General features: G+C 38.7%; 2 protein-coding genes across 8 annotated transcripts in view; one reads left to right on the top strand and one right to left on the bottom strand.

Moving 5' to 3' along the window:
* elavl4 (ELAV like neuron-specific RNA binding protein 4) overlaps window positions 1–8,679 on the bottom strand; it is a 75,703-nt gene extending 67,024 nt beyond the window's left edge. The window contains exons 1-2 of one of the 6 annotated variants that reach the window (XM_044199139.1): window positions 8,029–8,679; window positions 7,209–7,349 (exon numbers count right to left, since the gene is read on the bottom strand). In XM_044199139.1, the coding sequence (XP_044055074.1) occupies window positions 7,209–7,349; window positions 8,029–8,076 (189 nt within the window). In that variant the 5' untranslated portion in view covers window positions 8,077–8,679. The remainder of the gene's footprint in view (window positions 1–7,208; window positions 7,350–8,028) is intronic. The other 5 variants (XM_044199140.1, XM_044199137.1, XM_044199138.1 and 2 more) reach the window with 5 other exon arrangements.
* Window positions 8,680–12,723: 4,044 nt separating this feature from the next.
* The window catches only part of agbl4 (AGBL carboxypeptidase 4), a 288,623-nt gene continuing 275,367 nt past the window's right edge, over window positions 12,724–25,979 (top strand). Inside the window, exons 1-2 of one of the 2 annotated variants that reach the window (XM_044199149.1) lie at window positions 12,724–12,863; window positions 14,579–14,701. In XM_044199149.1, coding sequence (XP_044055084.1) covers window positions 12,818–12,863; window positions 14,579–14,701 — 169 coding nt within the window. In that variant the 5' untranslated portion in view covers window positions 12,724–12,817. The remainder of the gene's footprint in view (window positions 12,864–14,578; window positions 14,702–25,979) is intronic. The other variant, XM_044199150.1, reaches the window with a different exon arrangement.

Consider the following 25,979-nt stretch of genomic DNA (forward strand, 5'->3'; position numbering starts at 1 on the left):
CTCACTTTCAGACCTTTTTATTTCCATTATTTACTTTAGTCATTTTTGTAGTGATGTATCTCCCTGCAGAAATGAGTCTTGTTTTCTTCTTTTACAGAATCTCAAACTCAGATCTTAGGTGGAAAAATGTGAGTCACTGAAACACCACCTGCCATTTGAAATGATGTTTAAAACCTCATCAAAAACCTCACACTATCAGATCTCCATAAATGGCTGCACTACGGCTTTTGATAAGAAATAACCTTTTAGAAATGAGACGCATCTAGAGTCCCTCACAGGGCTGGCCTACGGTACTGTGGACCAAAACATGCGCAGGCTGCAGAAATCCAGCTCTCCAAATGTCACTTCATGCTTAACCGCCCTTTCTCATGCTTGAAGAAAAGCAAGTGGGCAAGAAAAACTCTGCCGGGTTTCAGTTTAAATGCCTACATGCTTGGAGACAGGTTTCAATTATTTTGTTGAAACATTTAGCCGATTGAAGAGAGAGAAATTCTTTAATAATTTTCCACTATGAAAATAACAAGACATTGTGTACAAAAGTCATGTTCTGAGTAAATGCACTATTTATAATGCTACATTAAATTAAGCCAAGACAGATAAATGTAATAATACAAAGAGGTAAATGACAATATTTCTCCTACAGAAGTAAGTTATTTACAATATATACAGCTCAAGACAGACTCCATGGTATACTGTTTAAACATGAATCCTGCTGTTAGAATACATTTATTATTAAAGGGAGTAAAGGGTCAGCAAGATAATGATGATGCTGTTGTTGCATCTCCCTGGGTTGTGGAGAGGAACCACTTACTTCCATTGGGACAAAAATAACTGTAGTATTTTCTTCAATTTCCACTATTTTATCTTGATTTTGCCTACCCTTCAAGAACAGCTGTCTTACTTAAGCTGATCAATTGAAAAAAAAATATAATTTAAAACTACTTTATTTTTTCTGCAGATGCAATAAACACAGGCCCTACTAGACACCTCCCATTGGAGCCAGTGGCTAGCTACTGTAACATGAATGGTCACTCATCCTCGGCACTAATGCACAAGTCAGCCATACATCATTTATTCATGGTGACAGCAGATACTTTACCTCATCCCCGGCAATTAGCGAATCGATAAAATTGCATTGGCTTTGAAACTATCAATTCTGAGAGGACAGAAAATAGTGTTGTTCATCAACATGCCAGGATCCCTGATGCAGACAATCACTCAAGTATCGGCAGCGTTAGTCAGCTCAGCATCAACAGGCACTGAGCTGTTGACAATAAGGCACATTTCCTCACATCACTGCTCTTAAAATGATAAGATAATGTCTGGTCAGGAGTCCTCACCTAAAGTGGGTGTCTGTTCCATATAATATCTCAAATTGGGGTCTACAAAGGGCATAATCTATAAATGTCATTTTTGAAAAAAGACGATTTAATGTTATTTTCGTCAGAAGATTTTGTTTGCATTATGAATCTGTGTCTATTGTGAAGGAGACGACTGAGCAGAAGCCATCTGAGTGAGATTATCACAGACGCAGACAGGTCAGTAAAGGGCTTGCACTGGCTAATGCCTCTTTTGTCAAAGTTTATAAGGCTGACATATCTACAGAATGATCAGTTTTATAATTAATTCAGTAAATCCAATACACACCTTAGGCTGCTCTTTACAGGGAACGTTATGTCGACCTAAAATGACATTAGATTTAGACGAAAACCTCTGAATTTGACTTCACTGTCAAACAGTAGCTGAGGCATATTTCCAAGTAATTGTTAGATCTCACCAAATTTGAAAACACAATACTACTTTCTCTCCAGTCTTGTCTGTTTCATTATTCTCTTTCTATTTATCCTTTTAAGCCGAATGAAATAACTAACTGGATGTGAAAACATTCTCCAAGACAACAAATTTGTCTCTGAAATTAAATGCTTTCCTCTACCAAGCAAAAGAGCAGCCCTGGGATTTTTTTGAATTAAAGGAGAAAAATGAATGGCGGGAAGTGAGATTATTTTGTTTATTCAACCTGTTGAACTATACAAACGTAGCCACTCATTTGAGGTAAATCAAAAGTAGAATTCACAGGCCCACCACAGATATATAATGCACTACTACATAAACTGTGATAACTATGTGTGCCTGCATGTTTTTTATTACCTCAAGGCCCCTGTCGGTATTCTTTTAGTACATAAATATGATTATTTTATACATATATCATTGGAGACTGACTTTAAAGTAACCTGCATTTTGTTTATTTCTTAACAGATCATAATTGAAAACAACAGCCTGTCTTATTGTGTGTTTACAAACAATATCAGTATCAGAAAACCCGAATAGATTTAGTTAGATTTAGTTGTTAATCCGTGTATTAAATATCTGTCAATCAGTGTGGGAATAATAGAAGGTTAAAATCTTCTGCTTTGGTTTTTGGTGTTGGGGTGACCCTTTTGTTTATATTTGGATTGTGGGTTCTGCTCTTCGCCCACCTCTACAATAATTACTCAGTGTTTGTTTGTTGAAGTGACATGATCAGTGTGTTACTGCTGTTTTGTCATGAACGGCAAGCGACATTCAGCAGCGCACAGACTATATTCTACTCAGAAACCCTGAGCCCTGACACTCCCATTACATAGGCGAAATTACAGGTCATTACTTCCAGGTCAAAGTACCTGAACACAGAAAGGTGACCTTTGGTTGGGCGTTGGCGCTCATGTTGCTGCAGCAGGCTATTCTGTTCTTAGATTTTTGTTTATGGATCACATAAACATCTCCAGCCTTTTTTATGTCTCACCTACAGAGTCGATGGGTATGAAAAATAGGTAATGATCAAAAACATGGTAATGTGTGATGAAATGCACACTAAAAGGCATCCTGCGGACAATCCTGCAGGTGTGCACAAAAAAACCTCTTAGAGAGACGGAGACAGAGAGACAACGAGGAGAATGAGAGAGAGTTCACTTAGCTTTACAGTGTGTGTGTGTGTGTGTGTGTGTGTGTGTGTGTGTGTGTGTGTGTGTCTGTGCATGAGCCTGCAGACACCTGCTCCATTCTGCAGTGATGGCTCCCAGCGGGACACAGGCTCAGCTGCTGATCTCTAGGCCCTCCCTACAGCACTGGTGGCCAGCAAATACACACACACACACACACACACACACACACACACACACACACACACACACACACACACACACACACACACACACACACACACACACATATAGTTCGTCCAACAAATCTGAACCCTTCAGGCCCCCCTCGCAGTGTCTCTCAGCCTCTCTGTGTTCCCTGTAAATGACACACCACATGTGCTCATATAAAGTGCAAACATGACATGACGGACACACACGCAGAAAGCTGCGCAGTCTGTGTTCATATGATGTTGCATGTAAATTCTATGACACGGTGCGGTCATAACCCGCTCCAGTCTGATATATGCTATAGGGATGATATGGCTGAATAGCATGTCTTTTTTTTCTACTACCCCATAGCTAAAAAACTTTACTGAACCTGCAACACATCACATCCACATCTCATTCATATGTGCTGCTGTAATTGCAGTTAAAATGAAAAAGGATAAAATGACATAAAGGATATATTTTGGCCTTTTCTTGCACTTCTCAATCCCTCTGATCTTCTTGGCAGATCACTTAAAGGTGGGGTATGCAATTCTAATCCAATACACATCTTTTTGTCATATTCAGTGAATATCTCCTCACAGTCCGCTAGCTGTCCGTTCAGTGTGTGTCCTGATAAAAAAGCTGGTGTGTTTGTACACAGCCCCGGCTCTGTAAATGCTAAACAAATAAAGTGGCTCGGACTAAGCCACACAACTAACACTATTCCAGCCATGATTTGTGTGTCAGGTAATGTTAAATGACTTGTCCACAGACATTCAGCTTACTTTCTAGTTTGTCAAGATATGCTGTTGTTGTGATGTTTGCTATAGTTGCAGGAGAGTTGTGAGTATCGCTGTCTGGAGCTGGTGTGCTGGCTCTGGGAAACCGTCTCGTCCTCTCTGGCTGTTAGCTTCGCAGCAGCAACTGTAGCGACAGTTTGCTAACCCACAACATAGCTAACGTTAGTTACATTACTTGCTGTGTCGTTGTTCGCTCTATATCATGATATTTGTCATGGTTGGATTTCTCCAGAATCACATACCCCACCTTTAATGGTTCATGTTAGCAAAATATAATACAACAACCACATTTGTTTTTGTCAGTCCTGCATTAATCAACCACCATTGTACTTGTGGCATGATTGTTATTGTCAATGCTGTGTTTTGCACATATCTCCATCTCTCTGTTTCTCTCACTATGAGTGTCTTTTCCACTCTGTGGCATCGTTTGGCAGGGTTGTGGAGCATAAATGAACTAATTTCCTGGATATAGAGAACACTGCAATCAAGGAAAGGGGAAGTGCAGCAAGCGGCAGATGGAAGGAGCTAATCATTGTTATGAAATAGAGATGACCTCTAACTATCTCCTGGCTGCTAATATGCCGTAGCTACACACATTTGCCAGCTTCTGTGCCATGCACCCCCTCTCTCCTTCTTCCTTCTTTGCTGTTTGTTGTTGTGGTGATGATGAACCTCTTTAGGCAGGTCTGAAATGCAACCCTCTTTTTTTTTAATTTTTTTTTTTTTTTATAAATGTTGAAGAACAGAAAGGATTGGAGTTGTCAAACAAAGCCTAGTGTCACATAGAGAACGGCAGCTGCCTGCAGTGGGTAATCAGTAGAGCTTTCTACAAATTAACAGCATTCAGCTCTGAAGCACGGCGCACTGCAGGTTTTCAGATGTGGGCTTTGAAAATTAGATCTCAGTGACTGAAATACAGAATCATTTGCAATTCAGTTTATGCTCACGTTTTTTTTTTTTTTTCGCTTTGTGTAAGGTGACATGCTGAGATTGCCTGGTCATCCTAATGCTGTCAACTGATACTGTGGACGCTCATTTTCAACAAAGGAATATCAGTCTAAATTTCATTAATTGCATGCTGAATCTCTCTTCCGTGTGCCTGGGTTCAGATGGGTTCAGAATTTAATTCTTTGAATGCTCTTTTAAACGCACTGTCCTTCAGCTCGAAAGATGCACGACTGAGAACATGCACACACACAAACAGACACACAGAGACAAGACATGTAGCATAAACACACACAAATGCTCTAAACAAACTGAACACGCAGTGTTGCCAGGGGAAGTAACGGTAAACTTTGCTGCAGGTGTGTAGTGTGTTGGAGGACGAAACCATGAAGCTATTTATTCATTTATCAAAGCATTCATTTAATGCAGTATTTAATGGAAATAAACTCTAGTGTCTTAATTTTGAATGGTAATATTAAAAACAGTTAGAGATGGTTAATAGATAAAATAACTGTTTTATAAAACAATGAATTTACTCCATTTTTGATATATATAGTAATGTTTTGCTGCCGTAATGTTTAAAATTGTATTTCCGTTTGATATCTCTGAGGTAAAAAATTGCTGCTCTTGAAGCTTTACACACCCGAGCCACCAGAATCTTCCAGCACATTTATCTAATGCATGCAAATGATCTTGCTGTGTTTAATGAAGGCACCATTAATCACTATAACGATGGTCTTTTTTAACCAGGGTAATCATGCGCACGCACACATATACACCGCACATTTTCTAACGCATACACAAGCATATGCGCTTACACACACGTGCCCTCGCCCACACACACACACACACACACACACACACACACACACACACACACACACACACACACACACACACACACACAGGAACATGCCTCATCACCAGCAACACATTGATGACAAATGCTACAAAAATAAACCATTACCATACCATTTAACCAGAAATGTAACTACGTATGATGAGGACCTCATAGCCACTAAGTTATTGTAACAATGTTTTGAATTCATTTTGTCGGTACTTTTTTGCCTTACTTAATTTATAGTCTGTTGTTAAATTTGATATAATTTGCAAACAGTCATCTGGTCATCTGGCTAATCACCTCAAATTCTGTTATTCCACCTATTCAGATGCTGATAAGATGCATCAAAATATGTTAATACGTCAATTATATTACAAATATTTTATGGTCCAGCAGCTTTATGCAAACAGCAGATAACACTGTTTGAGTGTAAATGGGCAGTGGAAAACACAGTAATTCTGTGCGCTGTATAATAACAACAAATCACTGCATGGACGTCTTTGAACTTGTTTAAGAATTCAAAGCAAAAACTGAAAAACATTTTTGAAACCCAACTCCTCACGGACGTATTTCACCGCTTATCCTCACCATGCATTTGCATACAGTTGATGGAGACCCCTGGGTACAGTCAGCAGCATGACAGTGGGTTATGAAGGCTTCTGGGGTGTGGATCTGAGCCAGTTTGAAGGGGAGCCGAACCAATGAAGAGCCCACAGCGGATTAGACACCCACAGCTTCATGTCGCTTTAATGCGGCGAGTCAGGGATTTTCTTACAACGCTTTTGCCTAAACGCTCAGGGTTTTCTCATGCCCCTTTTTCTCTCTTATTCCCTTCTCCTTGAAGTAATATTTTCTTATATGTAAATGGAGTAATGTTGTCTCCAGTGCAAAATATCCCATCTATCTACAGCGTTCCTGCTTCCTCTGCTAATGTGACTCGTCAGATGGTTATTGGAATTGAATTAGATTGATAGTTATGATCAAATGTCATTTGAAATCTGTCATCTTACACATGTTATATAAAGTTCAAAATGGTAGAATGGTGTACTGCTAATGCTTATTTAGTGATTTACTACGTAAGTTAATTCATTATCACTGGGCAAATACAAACATTAAATGCAAACACTGCAGACGCTAACAGAATTCACAAAATACAACAAACTTAAAATCACACACGCAAGCACACACACATATAAACACCTCAAATTCCCTTGATAACAGTCTGACTGGCAGAGGCTAAAGACAGAGTAGGCGTCCGTAATTGAACAAACATAACAATGTAAATATTTACTAATACTATCCATTGGGGATACAGGCAGAATCCCACAATTGATTTGCTCTCCTTCTGCCCTTTTGCTCTTTTCACACACACACACACACACACACACACACACACACACACACAGATTCACATATGCTACTACTCTTCTTTTTTTCCCTGTTTCTTTTCTTGGTATAATGCTTGCCTGTGTTCATTAAAGAGATGGAGATATATTGGTCTGTCTATCCTCTTACCAGGGATGACCTGTAGCCCATCTGGGCTGGCGATGACAAGAGATCCCTGGGAAATAGCGGCGAGTGCGTCTCGGGGACGGAGCCCACGCCACTGGCTGCTAGTCCCGAGAGCTGCCCGTACCTCGCCATCATCTTGAGACGCTGCTCACAGAACACACACACTCATACATAGACACAGGAGGAGAGACAGAGAGAGAGACAGAGAGGGAGTAAAAAAGAGAGAGGGAAGGGGTGTGAGAGAAGGGAAGGAGAACAGATAACAGCAGGTAGGAAGGACGGTGAGAATGGTTAAGGACAGAAGAGGGGTGGGGGTGAGGGTGGGGGTTGGGGTGGGGGGGCATGAAGAAAGAGGAGCTAGAGGAGGATGACAGAACACTTTGCTCTCACACAAATGCATGTGTGAACACACACACACATACAGGCATACACACTCGCACTTACAGATTTAGTGTACGTGCACATGAAGGCACACATACAATTTTAGCCCCAGGTGGGCAATTTCACAAGCAAACCTATGCTGGATGGGTTTGATAGCTACCTTGGTTTTGTTACAATAGGGGGATATAAAGTCTAGGCACTAGCTCTCCATTTATTATTACAAGCCAGGATGAGTGTGAGAAGCGTAGCAGTCCCTTTTTCTCCGTACTGACTATCATGCCAGGGAAATATAATAATAAGCTGCTGCTGTTATCAGTCATCACATTCACAAGTGTACAGACACGCACACGCACAGACATACAATAACACACATGACAGAATGGTTGGCAGCAGACATACACAGGTGAGGTGTGGAGAAAGAAGCAAATCCAAATGTCTTTACCTCATTGCTCAACAAAGCGGCGTTGAGTGTTCGGCTTATTTCGAACATGTTCAGATTCGGTGCTTTTTTTTTCGTTCTGTCCTTTTATTTTCAGATTCTCTTCAGTTCTTTCCTCCCGTTTTTCTTCTCTACGGTTGGGAGTCAGTCCCGGGAACACAAAAAAGAAAGAAAAAATGAAATCAACTGAAAAAAGAGGGGAAAAAAAAAATCCTCTTTAATTTTCTGATTTTAGAGTTGTGAATTTTCAGCGCTCTATTTTTTTCTTTCTCCCACTGTCTGTTGATGCACCGCTGCTGGCTGTGGCTGTAGTGGTGGCGTTTGTGCCCAGGGTCTCCGCACACGTCTAAGGAGTCAATATGCTGGTTTTTTTTAAATCTCCCCAGAGTCAGCACATTAAAACAGGCAGTCAGGCAGTTGGTGGGTCGGTGGGTCGGGCTGGCGGGCTGGCTGGCTCCCTTATCTGTCCCCCACACACTGGCTCACACAATACGCTCCGATCCTCACGCTGCTCGCTAGCAGATTAGCCTGTCCCACAACATAGCACTTAGTTTAAACTCCCCTCCCTTTTGCTTTCTCTCTTCTCTCTCTCTCTCTCTGTATCACTCCCTCTGGCTCGCTCCTTTGCTCTCCCTCCCTCTCTCGCTCTATCTTTCTCACTCCATCTCTCTCTGCATCACTCTCTCTCTCCCCCCATTGCTCATGCATTGATGCAGCTACAGTTCACTGTGCTACCACAAGGTGGGAAGACTGTTCTAGCAACAGCGACACCATCGCCGCTACATCCCTTCCTCTCTGTGCCACTCCTATCTTTTAGATTTTCCTCTCTTCTCCTTTTTTCGTGTAATCCCTGACCAGATCAAACATACAGCCAGCGATAAATGGATCGGTTGGGGTGTGAGGACTAATATTGTTCAGTCCTGTTATCTAATTATTGTTCTTACAAAAACAGGTTGTGGATTCAAGTTTGGAAAGGACTTTTGGGAAGGAAATAATTCAGGTTTGTCTCATGTTTTTATGACAGGTACACGTAAAGTAATGGAATGTAATAAAACCTGTACAATATCAAGAGACCTCAAGAGAGTGGAAATGAATGGTACCTCTTAGTAATAGGCAGCAGAGGAAAAAAGTGAGGGTTGGGCTGATGTGAGCATCAAGGTCAGGTGGTTGTCCTTTTCCTCGGCAGGGTGTGGCAGAGAGATGACGAAGCAGCTAGTCACAGGCATGGCAGGAGATCCCAACTACGGAACAAATAAACAAGGAAGAAAAAAAGATTAGGGAGACTTGTGCCAAGGATATGATTCACTAAATTCTTGGTTTCAGTCGATAACACCTGAGAGATTTCAGTGTGTATGAATCACAGTGTGCTGTAACTGCATCTAGTGTATGTAAATAAAGGCAAAATGTTTATGAAGTTGAAGCTTAAGTTTTAGGAGAAAATAACAGAAGACAAAATATTTTATGAAAATGATGCTGACAGAGTGATTGGGATTGCCATCATCTTCACTAATGCTAATCTTAGTGGTGTCTTACTCGTGGCTCCATCAACCTGGCAAAGGATTCATTCCCAGTGCTTTGAATGTGCTTTTTGCTATCTTGGATCAGAGTGGGGAGAGCGGCCAGTTAATAGCAGCCTATTGACACTGGACCATCTGTTTAGGTGGACACTGTCCAGCATAGCAGAGACGGAGGGAGAAAGGGACAGAGAGACAGAGGAAGTGACAGATAAAGAGAGAAGAGAGTGTGACAATTAATGGACGAGAGAAGGGGTAACGGCAAGGTACAAAGCACAGGAAGTGTTAGCAAACTGTTAGTTTTAACAGATGTTTATGTAAAACAGGAAAACATAAAAATATGTAGAGAGACTCACACTTATCAAGGATGTGGCATATAATATTGTTTACATGTTTTAAATTAGCACATTTTCTCTTTTTACATTTTCACCAGTAGCAGGATTATGTGATCAGTATCATCAACGACATGACTGTGTTACGGCACTGTTGTACTGTCTATGGCTTCAATTCCATTTTTTCTTTCCTTTAGAAAAGGGCTGCTAGCCACATCCCTGTTCTGTAAAGCCTGTGGTCTCTGGGGATGGCTGGTCCGGCAGAGCCCTGGGGGGAGCTGTCAGTCGAATCATCCAGAGTGAGGGCTGATTCCTCAGTCAGCTGCCTCTCAAGCCTTCCTCTCTGACCAAGCCTCACTCCCTTGAGCCCCCTGATTGCTGTCACCATAGTGATTCTCTGTGTACTGCTGGCTGGTCTCTGCACCCCCCCTGCCTCTCACCAACCACCTGTCTCCAACCCGCTGCCACTTGTGCCCTGTGTTTTGATTTTTTGCACGACTTCCTCCTTCATTGATGATGGACTTCATGTGTGGAAGTCCTTAGCTGGCCAGAGTAAAAAGGGTTTCCCTGTACTTGCTGGAATACAAATACGAAAACATAGATTTGCTCCCTCAGCACACACACACACACACAGACACACACACAGACACACACACACACACACACAGACACACACACACACACACACACACACACACACACACACACACGTGCTTCAGGCTGGAAACATAAACACCTTCGTGTTGTCTTTTTTTTCTTCCTTTCAGTCATGGTACTGAGCTACAAGCACTGACTTATTTGATCATTTCTACAGTTTAGAAGAAAAAGTATCTTTCTGAAAGATTGAAAAGCAAGGCTTAAAAATACCTTCGCAGTGCCAAAGCTACTGTTTCCCCAAGGGGTTTCTGATATGTTCTGCACAGGATTTTGATGGTGCAGTGTGTCCTCACGTCATTAGCCACCAACGCTTAAAATAGCCACAATTTCTCAATGTTACTGTAGATTCTGTATTAAACCATGACAGGGATGTCTACATGTGAAGCACATTCATATGTTCCAAAATCATTAGAGGTCAAAAATGTTTTGATAAGCATGTTAAAATACACTCTCCTGAGAGATAATTAAAATTTGAGAGAACACGGTGTGGACTGTTCTTCTCTTTCATGTTATTCTGTTTTCCAGTGATGGATGTGTTCATTAAATCATTGCTGCACTTTGCAGACATCATGCCAAGAAACATACTGTGTACACGCAGAGTGTTACTTGGGCAGACAGTGTTGAAAGTGTTGCTATTTTTTCTCCTTCAGACATGTTTTAAAGGAGGACACACATATAGAATATGAAGCTTTAAAAGAAAAGGAAAGCCATCAAGAAGAAAAGACTTCACGCGACTCAAAGCATTGCCGTAATAAACTCAGATACATGTTAACATCACTAAGGGACCACAGACTCTCTAACTGTTTGTAATGAGGAGATTTAAACATATGTATATTTTTTAGAAAATGTTACCTTAATTTCAGTGTCTCTTTAACTGAACAATATCACAGCTTAGGAAAGAGACCTTAAAATGACCATATCTGACAGATCTTGTCATGTTATGTATCGCAAATCGTCTTTCAAGAAGTCAACAACCAAATGTGAGTTTCAGCCATAAGATCAGGTAACAAACATTGTGTATTTTAAGTGCACCAACTCTGGATCTTGCGGTACATTCAACTACTCCTATGTAGTCTCTCTATTTGGTAAGAGCTGAGAAACAAGGGAAACATGTATCTAATTCATTCTTCTCATGCTCCATAATTCAATTTCAATTTCCCTCTTGAAAATGAATGATTGTACCACCATAGAGCTCTTTAATTGGCATAGTGTTAAAGGAATGACATAGCATGGAGGACAGCTATTCAATTTTCAATTTTAACAAAATATTACACAGCAGCTCTGTATTCTCTTCCTGTCATCTGAGAAATAATCAGTCCGACCTATCTACTCAGCGGCCTGTTGATGCTTGCCATCAAATACAGATCACACACAGAGAGAAAAATCATTGCCCTCTCCCTGGTCTTATTCATTTGGTCCTGTTACACACAGCTTATAACCTGAAAATTAGCAGCAGTCTGTATGCCTCTTGCTCCAGGAGTTGTGCGGCTGCTCATTTGATGTACTTAATCAGGTGCAGCCTTTGTAATGGGAAAGGAATAGGGCCAGGCTTGATTGGCCTTGATGACATCTATGCTCCAATTGTCTAGAAAACCTCCAGCTTTAATCAATCTACAATCTACAGGATAATTCAGAATCTCTGGCTGCTGCCTGCAATGATTGGCTCTGAAAATACCATTAAAAATGCAGGTATGTCTGCAATAAAACTGAGGTGTGTACAATATACTGATTACAGTTTACAAGCAGTGTAATGGGAGTAATTTCGGGTTTAGTGTTGCCTGCAGAATGTGAATGTCAGAAGTATACTATGTTGCACACTGGTTTATGAAGTTTCCCCTAATTATATTAACAATATTAATATAACTATAAATACAGAACATTTTGGGAATGTTAGTTTGTGAAATTGACAAAATTAGAGCTATATATTTCCACAAGTTTTCCTGAGCCACACTGACAGATTGAGACTAGAAATTAGCAATACAGAAATGACTTTGATCAGCATTTCTGAGTTGTTTTTGCTAATTGGTTTCTTGTATTTCATGACTTGTGCACTTGGATCGAAGTGCAGAATTCATCAATATCAAATCAATATCAGCGTCCATTGTTCTGATACTGTAGTGCATATAATTCAACTGAACTTGGCTAAGCTTACCTATATGCACTGCATATGTAAACGGATGTCTAGTATGTCTGCAGCGGTGTACTGGTAATGATGACAGCGCCTCTCCCTCTTCCTTCTGCTCCGTTGCCGTGGCAACACACAGAGAGCGTCGGCTGCTCTGTAACAGAATGGAAAGGAAGATGGAGGAGAACACTGTTAGAGACGTCGAGACTGGTGTGTAAATATGAGCCTTACCTGGCTTCACCTTCATTGATATACAAGCGAAGGAAGCGGATGATGCCCAGTTGTCTGAAAAATAATAGCTGCATGTTTCGGGTTTGCTGCGTGTCTTTATATTGACGCTAACGTAAAGTGTGCTAACCTTCTAGCTAGCAGGTACAAGGATGTAAACAAGAGTCATGTCACCAGCTTGTTATGAGCTAGCTTTGCTGCTACGTTAGTCAACCTCACGGAAGGAAACTGCTGGCATGTTAACGTTAACCACTTCGCCGTGGGAAGGGCGAGCAGTAGTGCAGGTGTATTGTATTTGTTAGCTAGCAATGTTACCTAGATTAGTTAGGGATAGCTCCTACAGTTAACTGATGTGTAGCTAATTAGCTAGACGTCGGTACCTGAAGTTGCTCTTGCTTAACTATGTAATGTAACATGGTCTTTGTCCGTTACGCTCCTAAATTGCTATAATCCGCGCCACTTTATTGATAAATGCATAACACAGATTTGAGCCAAAAATAATGGACAGATCTTTAAATACAAGGACTAATACTATCTACATCTGTAATGTTCATCATGCTTGTAAAACATCTTAATTTTCGAATGCTGATTCGAAAACGTTTTTTCCATCTAGTATTCACTATAATCCAAACTCTGCTGTCGTAATGCCTCTGGTCTTTAATGTGCATATACAATCACAAGTACAAGTGATTGAGGTGCAGGTACTTATATGCAGTAAAGCATTTTGCTTTTCATTCAGTTTGAAAATATTTTTTGTTACTGCCACTGCACTGTTTCTGCCTGTGCCACTTACAGTGAGTGGATATTAGGTATGAAAAGACAGATTACAAAGTGACCAAATAATATGAAAGGACAGTTGACTAATTAAATCTTTGTTGTTTTTAAAATAAATTAAATTATCTATTAACTTTTTAAAAATAGAAATAACAATTGCACAGATTCATAAAAAATACAAATGCATAAAAATGTACACATGATTAAAAAATGTAAACATAACACAGACCAATCAGAATGACCATATCATCTCATTCAGGTAGGTAAAGGCCATTTGCAAGCAGTTTAATGCAAGGACACCAAGTGTTAAAATGAAAAGAAATAATTTTAAACCCTGTTGAAATGTATTGGCCTGATCACAAAAAGTCTTTAACTAATAATTTTAACTATTAGAAAAATAAAAAATAATAACATAATCAAAAGTACAGCTTTTACTTTTATTTAGTTATGCAATGCAAAAACAGCAAACAAAGCCCAACATTTAAGCAGCAATGTGTAAATTAGATATGTCCATATGCTTAAGTGCAGATGTTATTTGTGCTGCAAACAAAAAATAAAGATTACTTCTTTAAACCTTACTTTGATATTTATTTGTGTTACTCAATTTTGCACTGCAGAGCAACTGTTTTATTTGTAGTTTAAAGTTGACAAAACTCCCCATTAGAAAGATGTGATGTATATGTCACAATTTCTAAGGAGTGATAATTTGTATCTTTTTTATCTTTTTATTTTTACCCATAATTTGGGTAGTGGTGGTGTAAGGTACTGCATGGCAGCATATGTTTTTTTCACTTTAAGGTAAAGGGCTCAGGGATCAAATCCATTAAAATGAAGTTAGAAATGCGTATTTAACACATTTTTACACAACACCTTTGAATAAAGTGAGACTTATCTTATTACTACATATTGCACTTGTTCTTCAGGCAGTGAAACTGGAGGAGAGGATGCATTGGTGGGGAATGTGAACAAACTGATGGTGAGCCCACCAGGTCACTCAGGAGCTCCGCGAAAAGGACATCTGGTTTTTGATGCTTGCTTTGAGAGTGGTGAGTAGTAAATTTGAAAAACGCCATATCAGTGAAATAAGGTGGGAGTTACAGTATAATGGTAATCCATGAAATTTTGTTACATTGTTATTTTCATGTTGGTGACATTGTTATTTGGTATTGAATGTCACTGCTATGGTCAGTGGTGGCTGCAAATAATTACAAGATTTCTCGCGGGCCTTCCCTTACCCCAAAACAGCAAACACACACACACACACACTAAAGAGGTGGATATTTTACAGACAGTATGTTGGATTTAATAGATCAGGCTTTGCATTGTCAGTCACAAAATTACATCAACACATTGACAAATCCTTTAACCTAACTACAAACGTTCCTATGCATGTTTGAAAACCTGGAAAAACAAACATTGAGGTATTCTGGGAAAGCTTTTAACGAGAAATAGCATTGTGATCAGTTTGTTATATATAGCATGTAATGTGACATGCATAACATGTATGACATATGCTACCCAACTGCAAATGGAACAAAAAGGTGATTCCATGTCCCTTCCAACGCAAATAAGGCTGATACCCTAATTGTTCCTTCAGTCAGACATGTACAGTTATTTTCACACATTACCCTTAATTTTGATTGCTATACAATTTTTGCAGCATTTCTCTGTGTTTTTGCATCTAATATTACAAAAATTGCACCTACAACTAGAATCGATCCCATCCTATCAGTTACTGATACAGAAACTCCGACACACTTCTTTGTTTCTTCAAAACTGGATTATTTGAATGCCACCTACTCCACCCAAAAGTTTCCACTGAACATCTCCAGCTTGTTCAAAATACAGCAGCTCGAATTGTCATTACAGATAGATCAAATAAATTTGACCGCAGTAAACTAATTCTAACCTGATTTCATTGGCTGCCTATTCAAACTGGAGCTGACATCAAGGTCCTTTTTTTGAATTTTAAATCTTTGCATGGATTAGCACCATCATATTTATCCAACCTTATCAGGCTATTTGTTCCAGCCCACAATCTCTGTTCATTAGATGTGGCGTATTTACATAGTCTGAGAATAAACAAGAAATCAATTGGAAGCAGAGTTTTCTCATACCAGGCTTCGTATCTTTGACATGCTTTCCCACTTTCACTAGGCATCAGGACTGCTTGAATCAAGATATAAGCCCCAACCAATACCACTACTAGTACTACTACTACTGCTACTAATAATAGCTTTAGAAATTCAAAGTGCTTTATATTAAAAGAAAACAATTACAGGTGAGCAGCTGAAGCAGGCTTACAGAATCTTCTGCAAAGTCAATAAGACTATTAGACTATTTCAGGGTTTGGGTACAAAAGCAGAAGGCATCTTCAGCATATATAATTGAGTTTTCGGGTATTGCAACAAACTGTGAGTCTATGGAGAGCTTGATCAAGACCATGACATATCTTGGCAACAGTACCAGGGACAGTTCATATAAAGATTTATAGACTAGTGCTAGGATCTTAAAATCTTAATTATGAATAACTAGAGGTCAGCACAGGGACTTAAGAGCAGGTGTTGTTTGAGGTATTTTCTTGGGGCGGGTTTCTACCTATATTCTCCCTGTACTATGGCCTAATCATATATGAAAAACAAATAATTATTCTTTTGAGACAATCTTTTTGTATCATTTATGTGCTTGTTCACATACTTCAATGTATATACTGTATGTGTATGTGTACGTAAATGCATGTGTCTCTCTCTGGGAATGAATAGAGTATAGTGATGATGTTCATTTACTCATTGTCTAAATATGAATATATACAGATATACTCTGTGCATTATACAGTATACTGTATACTCCGTTACACATTTAATATTAGCATTAATTTTTTGTTGTTATTATATGGTTATTTTTGTTGTTTCTCTGTATATTTTATTTTGGCAGAACTACTTACACAGAAATTCCTGTTACCTTGTCCATCTCTTTTGTTGGAGCTAGGCATACAGTAAGACAAAGTTAATATGCTCTAGTGTCATTTGTTAATGGCCTTTGTTTGCCACTTTTTATGACAGCTGAATGGCACCACAATGACAATAAAGTCCTTTCTCACCACTGACAAGGTCAGTTGGTTAGACCTACACAAAGGCACACACTCAAGCACAAGTAGGCAGAGTAAATCAGGGAATCAGGGGGTCTCTCTGGGACTGAATCTCTGTGTGGAGATTAGGTTCAGATGGCACTCAGATTTCATATTTCCACAGACAAGCCCATTTTGGTTTCTGCAGACTGGGATGAGCTTCACCCTGTTTGCTTTCTGATGTCTGGCCTTGGTGATATTGTCAGTGTTGTTCTCCAAAGTTGATTTTTACTATTATGCTGTCTCTGATACACTTGATTTTCAAAGAGAAAAAGTTTTCTTACAGTTGTCACATGTCCTAGGCCTATTACTAATTCATTTCACAAGAGGAAAACCAATCTTGTGTGGGCATATAAAGGGATAAATAAGGAAATAGGGAAGCTAATCCACCTAATTGTACACAGTAGACAAGAGGCATGTGAAGGTGAGTGCATATATATAGTACCGATGTGTAAAGGACTAAACGTGTTACATTAGGATTGAGTTATGAGGATTGTGATGAGATATCAGTGCGGTGATTGCCCTTTTTATATATTTGCCTTTTTTCCCCAAATGACATGGCCAGAGAAGCTCAAGACATTGATTAATGGGCACTGAGCTTCCACACTGAGATCAGCTAACATACCAGTGTCTCTGGCTCCGGATGTATCTCCTGAATGATTTATGGAATTGATATTAATCTCTTTCCAGCAAATGCATTACTAAAGTTAGAATGGGGGTTGAATTGATGTTTGCCAGCTAATGTCAAATTAATGTAGCCCTGTTGCTGTTTCATTTAAGCATCACTGATTTTGTCCGCCTTACTTTAAAGTGAGCCTTGATATTAGTTTATAATAGTTCTTTCAAAGTGTACTCTATGTGTATGCCTAGTTAACTTGTACTGAACATTTATCTTCTGATAGTTTTCTAATTATTGCAAAGCTGTTCATTGAAGTTATTCTTAAAGTGATACTCCTCCCAAAATCTATTTAAACCCACACACCCTTTGTGGTCTTTAAAAGTGGCTGTAAAAAGTGTGTGGTTATCATCTTCCAGTGGTGGAAGGTTTTATGGCAGAACATTTTTTATTAAAAAGTGCATAGAAACTGCTGGAACCACTCCACGTTCAATCAACGTCATCATTTTACCATAGTATGACTAAATACACTACTTCTATAAAAGATACAGAATGTCAGTGTTACTGTATTCTTTAAGGTATTTGTGCTGTAAAATATTTTGTGCAGGATATTAACATATGCATTATGTTTTATTGACATTTAATGAAATAAGAAACTGAAATTCTTACAAGAAAACACATTGTGATCTTAACAACCCCACTTGCTTTATGTATGTTGGGCTAGCCTTATAAAAAACATATTTTTATGTGATTTATGAGGATCTTATGAAACCTTAGGTAAAGAACGTAAATCCCCACTAATTTATCCATGGAATAAGTTATCGTGGTATAATATAAACAGGATTTTGTGCAAAGAAAACCAGCACCTGTGTTTTCATTCACTATTGATTTCCCTCAAATACAGTCGCTGAGTTACTTTGTATAACTCAAACAAACTTAACTTGGCTTGACATCAGTGATGAAATGTTGCCTTGCTTTTTTGCTGTTGTTGTTATAAACATTTGATATTGCATTTTTGTTTTTTTCTTTAATAATATTTGATGATGATAATGTGGGGTGACTGTGGCTTAGTGGTAGAGAGGGTCCTTGGGCAAGACACTGAACCCCAAATTGCTCCTGAGGGCTGCGCCTTCAGTGTGTGAGTGAGTGTGAATGCATTACTTTCTTTCAACTGTTGAGCAGTTCTGCCATCAGTGTATGAATGTGTGTGAATGGGGTGAATGTGATATGTAGTTGAAGCGCTTTGAGTAGTTGGAAAAGACTAGATAAAAGGCTATATAAGTACAGTCCATTTAATGAGGTGAAATAATTCTTACTTTAATGTTATACACAGTATTAGTCCAATATTGATGTAATGAATGTGTTTTTATTCAGGTGGTGGTGTTTGTATTATGAGATCTACTTATTCATATAATTTCTGAACATTGCTGTTGTTGCACTTGTTACACTAGGTAGAGGACTAGCAATTTTCAAGACAGTCCTTGGATAAAAACTTAAATCTGATGTATGCTTTGCCAGAGAAAATAGCTACACTTGTAGAAGAGAACGAGGTCTGTTCACTCATTATTAAGTCTTTTTATAGGTTGAAAACAATATAATATTTCTAGGTTCATCCACCTAGGAGCATGTCATATTGTTTTTACAGTAAATTTAGTGCCTATATTCACACTTGATAAGACAGTGTGCATACCTGAAGTATCAGTAAGGCTTATGAAATGAGCTGCTGTTTTTCATACACTCTGTCTGATATCTGTGATACCAATGACAGGAAGGAAATTGGAGACTAGTGTGTTAGCTCCTGCCACATGTATTGCATGTTGGACAGGCATGTATATTTTTTTAAATGGTCTTTCATGACAGCCTATGTCTATTTTACTCCTCTCTAACCAGACTGAATGACCGAAACATGGTATTTCTAGCAGACGTTTTCATTTGAAATTTATACAGACCTATAACTCAGTGAGGTTTTGTGCCCCCTTTTTCCTTACTTTGGTTGATAGCTATCCGCATCCCATGTACATTTTCATAAAGCACAGATTTTATTTTGTTCCGTTAGTATAGCACAGAGTAAAATCTAATTGGTTTATTAAAATAGATACTGGTTATGTAAGCTGTTTGCCAAAGGTATAAACCTCATTTACATTTAGATGAGGCTTAATTCACTTTGTTGTCAGCCCTATGCTGATCAAGCCGGTGATGGCCTACAAATTTACATACAGTAGGTGTCTCAGCCAACAGGTCCTCTGACGCAGAGTTATTCTAAACCATTAAAAGCCTTTTCCCATTTCTGCTTAAAGATAACATACAGTATGACGATGACCCTGACTATGTAGTGTTTGGTACAGTAGAACTTCAACATTATGACTATTTTCTTAAGACGTCATTGCAAACCTTGGTGACTGCTTTAGCTGACTGTGTAAAGAGCAATATGCATATTTCCATTAAACCCCATATGCAAATAGAGTTTTACTTGTTGAGATCATCTTTTTATGCTACTTGGGACAATGCAAAATCATGGTAGAGAATAGAAGATGTTGTTAATCTGTAAACATTAAGTCTTGGCCTATTGTTGTGTATTGTGTCAAGAGGCAGATTCATGAACGTGATAAGAGAAGCCTAATTGTTTTTTAGAGTGAAATCCAAATGACATTCTTATCTTGTCTTGTCACATTTGTTTCGTCACACACTCCAACTGTTGACATTTTCAGCTAAGTCCCAAATTCTTTTGTGAGTGCATCCTCGCAATGTCGCTGACTAAAGTACCATCTGTCTCTACAAAGGATGACACTGACAGTGCGGGCATATTGTTTTACTGCACCTCTGGACCATGCACCAGATGTAATTAAGCACTCATTGATTAGCCAGACTGCTGTATGCTGACAATGACTTGCATGGTCAAAGAAATTCGCCAGGGGTGACAAGTGTTTAATGGGGTCCATTGATAAGCACAACTCATAGACTCATCTGGCTCTAAAATCAATTCACTCAATAAAATCCAACTTATACGGCAAACTGGAGAAAAGACGCACCGGTATTTCTGTCAGTTAGAACCCAAATAGTCAAGACCTCTTCAGACTTGTGCATCTTGTCACAGCTTGTTGAACTGAGAAAATCAGCCGTTAAATAAGCATGGAAAAACTGTGATTGTATGACAGTAGATCTGGATGAACAATATTTTTAAATTCACAGCTGATGAATATCTTATCTAACCTACTCATGTCTACATAACTGCCGAAGGAACATGCCTATCTTCTGTCACACTTCACCAGATGTAATTTATTTAGTTTTGTATTGCTTTTGCCTATGTCCTATTTCATTGCTGTCATCTTATTCACTCAATATCACCTTCACATTGTATTTTGATTCAATAAAATTCTGTTTAGAGATTAGAGATTCTGCTGAGTGATTATTCAGTATTGTTAGTGTGACCGTAGCTAATTATGCAGTACAATATCTGACACACTATAAACTATTAAGTTAGAGGAGTGAATGCTCGCCACTGGCCAGATGATCATCAGAGATAAGTCAAAAGTAGGGAAATGCCTGTGTTTATGCTTTATGACAACCCTTTCTCTAAAATAACCTCTGACATTACCTTATGAAATCTCTCAAGTACTTTATGGATTTGCTCTGCAGATTTTAAATCACCCCTCAGTAATGATAATTGAAGAAGAAATGTTTTCTCTATTGTCGAGAGAAAAAGAAAAACAAGACAAAAAAAGACTCCCAGGCGATAAGTAATGAGGATAAATGTTGAAGAAAATGTTTCCAGTGTTCACTGGTGATGATGGTTTCATTGTTTTTCCCTTTTTGCTTTTTTCCTTTAATTTACTTTTTCCTTTCTTCAAACACTGAACAGTGTATTTAATCTGCCCGGCCTTATCTTCTCCGAGAAATTGTCATGTTGCAGTTGCACAGTCCCTCTAAAGAATGACTGATTAGAGTCATAGCTAAAGCAAAATTTACAGAGCAAAGACAGAGAGATAGAAACAGAGAGCAAGAGAGATGTGGTTGGGATGATGAAAAAAGAAATAAGGAAGTACAGAAGAAAAGAATAATATGAACACTGGGGGGGCCAGTAGCTTGTGTCTGGAGCTGGTGGGGGGAGAACGCAGTCAAGCTTGTCAGAAGATATTTATATACTCCAGAGTGCCCCATGAATCAGGATAGTTCAGCTTCCATTGATTAAAGAAGGGGGAAACGTTTTTACAATCAAGCTGCATGCTCAGAATGAGTGGCTTGAAGAGGCCTGAGCTTGCCGCAGTATACAGCTCTCTGCCTCATCGAAGGAGAAGGAGAGGCAGCCCAAGGATGGAAATGCTTTTTTTTAATGTAATTTTTTCTTTTATTCAACACGAACATAATTTAGAAATTTTGTGATGCTTATCTCCCCACACATGAAGACGTTACTCAGTATTGTGCAGTCATATGGCCTTTTGATTGTTTGTTCTTTGACGTTTACTGTATTTTTTTTTGTATAGCTCACTAACTTTAGATTGCTCTAACTTCTATGGGCTTTCCAAAAGAAGATCCATTCATTTGAGTGGGAGGGAGCACTCCTGACATCTGATGTATTGAGAGGCACTCCCAGTCTCTCTGTCTCTCTTACATGTCCTTGGCAGCGGAGAAGCTTCACTGCTCAAATCACTAAATGGCCTCTCCAGTTTCCCTTTTAGCAGTTCTCTCTCTCTCTCTCTCTCTCTCTCTATTTTAAGTCAGGAGTAGAGTATGGAGATAAATTTGAGTTGTCTAGGGACTGTTGGCAAGACCATTGCTTTTGATTTATGCTGTTTATTGGCCATTTGTATCCATAAGAGATTACTCTTTATTATTATTGTGTTTTTTTTATTATCATCATGTCCTTTCTCTGGCTTTCTAAAGGCATATTTTGTCAGTTTTATTTCCGTTTTTGCGCCATATCATGCCATGTGAGTTGGGATGTGTTATGTGTTGGAAGCTTCCCAACAGTGTTGGGTGTTGCCAAGCGCAAAAACTTACATGCAGTCTTTAAAGCGACTATATATTTTTGTATTAACAGTGGAACACATGACTACTTGTATGTGAAAGGGGTTGCTCGTAGTGATGAACCTATAAAGAATTATCACTCAACTCTTTAGTTACCCTCAGCTCTAAAGAGTGCTTAGAGTGTCTTTCCAACCTGTAACTTTACTGTTTTGGTTCACTCTCACTGCTCTAACAATGTTATTTAAGGCCGCAACAGGCAGCTGTTTTCAGCAAAAACACACCTTATGCTACCTGCTCGTCACCAAACAACAGACAGACAAAGTTAGTGACTAACTCAGCTGTTGATGGAGGGCAAAACAGAGCTAAAAGAGAGTGAATATTGTGAATACAAACACAACTCCAACTGAATGCTATGTTACTTTGTATTTGCTGGCTGTGTAAAAAGGTTTGCTAACAAGTTCATCATATTAACTTAAAAGGTCACGTTAGTGTTGTGTTTAAAGCTTGTTTTTAGCTGCCTCCCATAACATCAGTTATTGCAGGTTTAATTAATTGATATAGAACTATTTCTCAACAGCGTGTTTGTTATTTCTTCTTTATCTTAATTTGCATGTCTGAGCAGAACAAACACTCCAAAAGTGGTCAATCTAAGAATCATAATAACTACAGACCACAACCATCTTCCTTTAGCACTTGGCTTCATGGGGGCTTGACAGAGTGTTTTGCCATAGGAGGTGAGAAGTGATATCAGTAGGACTGCATGAAATGCTGAGCAAATGAAACAGAGCGATAATCCCGTCTGACATTTGGGCCTGTTGCATATGGTCACGACTAATCACTGAGTGAACACATTGGCTCAGTTGCGCTGGTCAGAGATGCCTCCTCTGCCAGGAAGTAGTACAATCAACCTCAGTGTTTTGTAAGTTAATTGTTGATGCCTCTGATATGAGCTGTACATAGGAGACCCAGCCAGCACCTCATCTTCTCAAAATGTCACCAAATGCTAGCAGCAGCAAGCTGTTAAAATTTTGAGTAATGAAAGGATTTGATTATCAGCTGTATACACGGTGTGGCTGTGAGATTTGGAAAGGTTGAGTGGAGAAATTGTATAAGAAATAGACATTATTTGTAACATAAAAATTGACAATGTTGTTTCATCTGTATTATAGGATGTGGTTTGACACAAACAGGTTTAACTTTGTTGTTGTTTTTAAATTCCAGCTTTAGGCTATTTTGTGTTATAAATGTACTTTGGAACGTCACTATTCATTGGCTCAGGGCCTGCCTCTAGCATTGTGATACAAGTGTGTCGTAAGTGAAAATTACTGCAACTAGAATTCTACATTGCACAAGTGGTGCTCGTGCACAAGGCTCCAGTGATTTATCCAGTAATTCATTTTCAAGCAATTCCTGATGCCATAAACACAGTTTCAGAGCAGTCTCATTTTTCATCCCAGACAAGACTGTACGGGTGGAGAAAATGGCAAGAATTTGTACTGCTTTACCAGTTCATGTTTTTCAAGCTGCCTGTGTTTATTCTGCTGATTTATTTAGAAAACCTCTCAGTGAGATGAGCTTCATTGATGTGCCAGGGTTTGTTTGATAACACAAATTCATGTACAGAATATGCTTATACAGTGAAGGGTGAAATACTGACAGGAGCAGAATTTTGATAGAATACATTTTGGTCTGAATCCAGGCAGCTATCTTGTAGGTCTACTGCTCAAAGTAAACAGTACTGAAATTCACTCCTCGGGGCAAATGCTGTTATCAGGATTTTTTTTTCCTGGACATTTCAAACAACTCTTAATGGGGAGCATATTGGAACGTGCTCTAGTTTTTAGAGAACCTAAAATAGTATCTATTCTAGTTTTTATAGGTTCTCAGATGTTGAAGTCTAAGTTTCAAATATATACTGTGTACTGTATTTTTCTTTAAAAAGCTGTAGTATTCACTTGTTGTGAATTGGAATGAAAACGGTTAATTGGCAATCATTTATACATAACTTGTTGCATTTTGCAAAAGGAGTAATCTGGACCTGTAATCAGACTTTGAATGACATTATAATACAGTGAAGAAGCACTCATATAGGCAATAATCTCTGCTTGAATCTTTAGTACAAACAATTTAAAATTGCATAAAAAAATGTTTCTTGAAAAAACGCTAAAGATACAAGCTCTTGTGGATAAAACATTTGGAAATAACGCATTAAGCATTATGTTAAACTTGCATCGGTTGATTCTTTGGCCACTTGGGGCCAATGCAATACGCTGTAAAGACAATACTGACATATTATAACCTTATAAATGTAAGTCCAGATGAATGTCCAATAAAGTCCAATATTCACTCTCTTCTAGTTCTGAGGGAACTGTAGAGTCAGGTGATAATTTTGTGTGTCTCGATTGTTCATGTAAAAATATTGATTAGTATGCCTTTAAGAAACATCTAATAACTGAGACTAAAGTTCTGTTGTCTCTTCTGGTGTGTGTGTTTTTTGTTTGTCTTTTAAGAATTTGTTGGATACAATTAGTGATATAAATTAAGGCTTAGGTGTTGATAATGTTTGGATTAAATCAGCAACTTTGGCACAGTGTAGTGAAGCATTAGAAGAGAAAGCTGTGCTTTCCTGTTTGAAAATAAATAGCGCTGGGAGACACGTTGGGGCATACTATTGCAACAGACAACATTTATCCTCTCAAAGTCAAACATGCCTTTCATAGAAAAATAAGAGAATCACTAAAATGACAAAATAAACTGTAATTTCCGTGATACAGCACAATGTTTGTCACAATAAAAAACTGAAAATATGTTTAACTACTTTGACTTTAACAACTTCACTCCATTGATTGCATACCTGTTGATTGCTGAGATTGTCCCCCAGTGTTTCAGTTCTTGAAGACACTATCCCATCCTATTCTTCTTATGACTTTAACCACAACGTAATGCAGAGATGTTAAGATGCAAAGATGTCTGGAGTCCTTTCTTTCTAAATTAAGTCATTCCAGTTATCATCTCTGTATCATGAACTTGGCATCATCTGGAGCCTCCTGTTGTGATGGAGAAACTTCATCCAAAAAAGCTTGCTGCTCGCTTCTTCTCTGATGAATTATGTCTAAATTGAATTACCAAATTATGTCTCTTAATCTCCCATATCCGATGGTATAAAAAGGGATTAGCTTGTCATAGGATGGATTTGCTTTTATGGTATATTCTAAAAAAATTGAATTTATATTTGTACTTTGTGACTGTCATATATACAGTATATTTATTGCTCTGTATCTTAATTTCTCTTAATTGCACAATGGTTGGGTGCATTGCCTGGCAAAATTATTGCAGAAAAACTCCCTGATCTTCTGCCAAGCCTTTTGAATGGCATTCATTACTGCCTTTTCCTGCCTTTTTCATTTTTTTTTTCTTTCTGAAAAGCTGGCATTGCATTGACAGTAGCAGTACTTAGTGTAATTCCCTAGATTGAAAAGCTGTTCCACAATGACAGATTTCCTCTGCAGTGCTCCTAACTGTTGAAAAACACACCCTGGGATTTACAGACATCCTCTCTCCTGATTCTCCTGCCCAACTCCTGGATTCTCTCTTGCCACTTCGCCTTTCAGTCTGT

The sequence above is a fragment of the Siniperca chuatsi genome, linkage group LG6 (assembly GCF_020085105.1).
Source record: "Siniperca chuatsi isolate FFG_IHB_CAS linkage group LG6, ASM2008510v1, whole genome shotgun sequence".
NCBI classification, from domain to species: Eukaryota; Metazoa; Chordata; class Actinopteri; order Centrarchiformes; family Sinipercidae; genus Siniperca; species Siniperca chuatsi.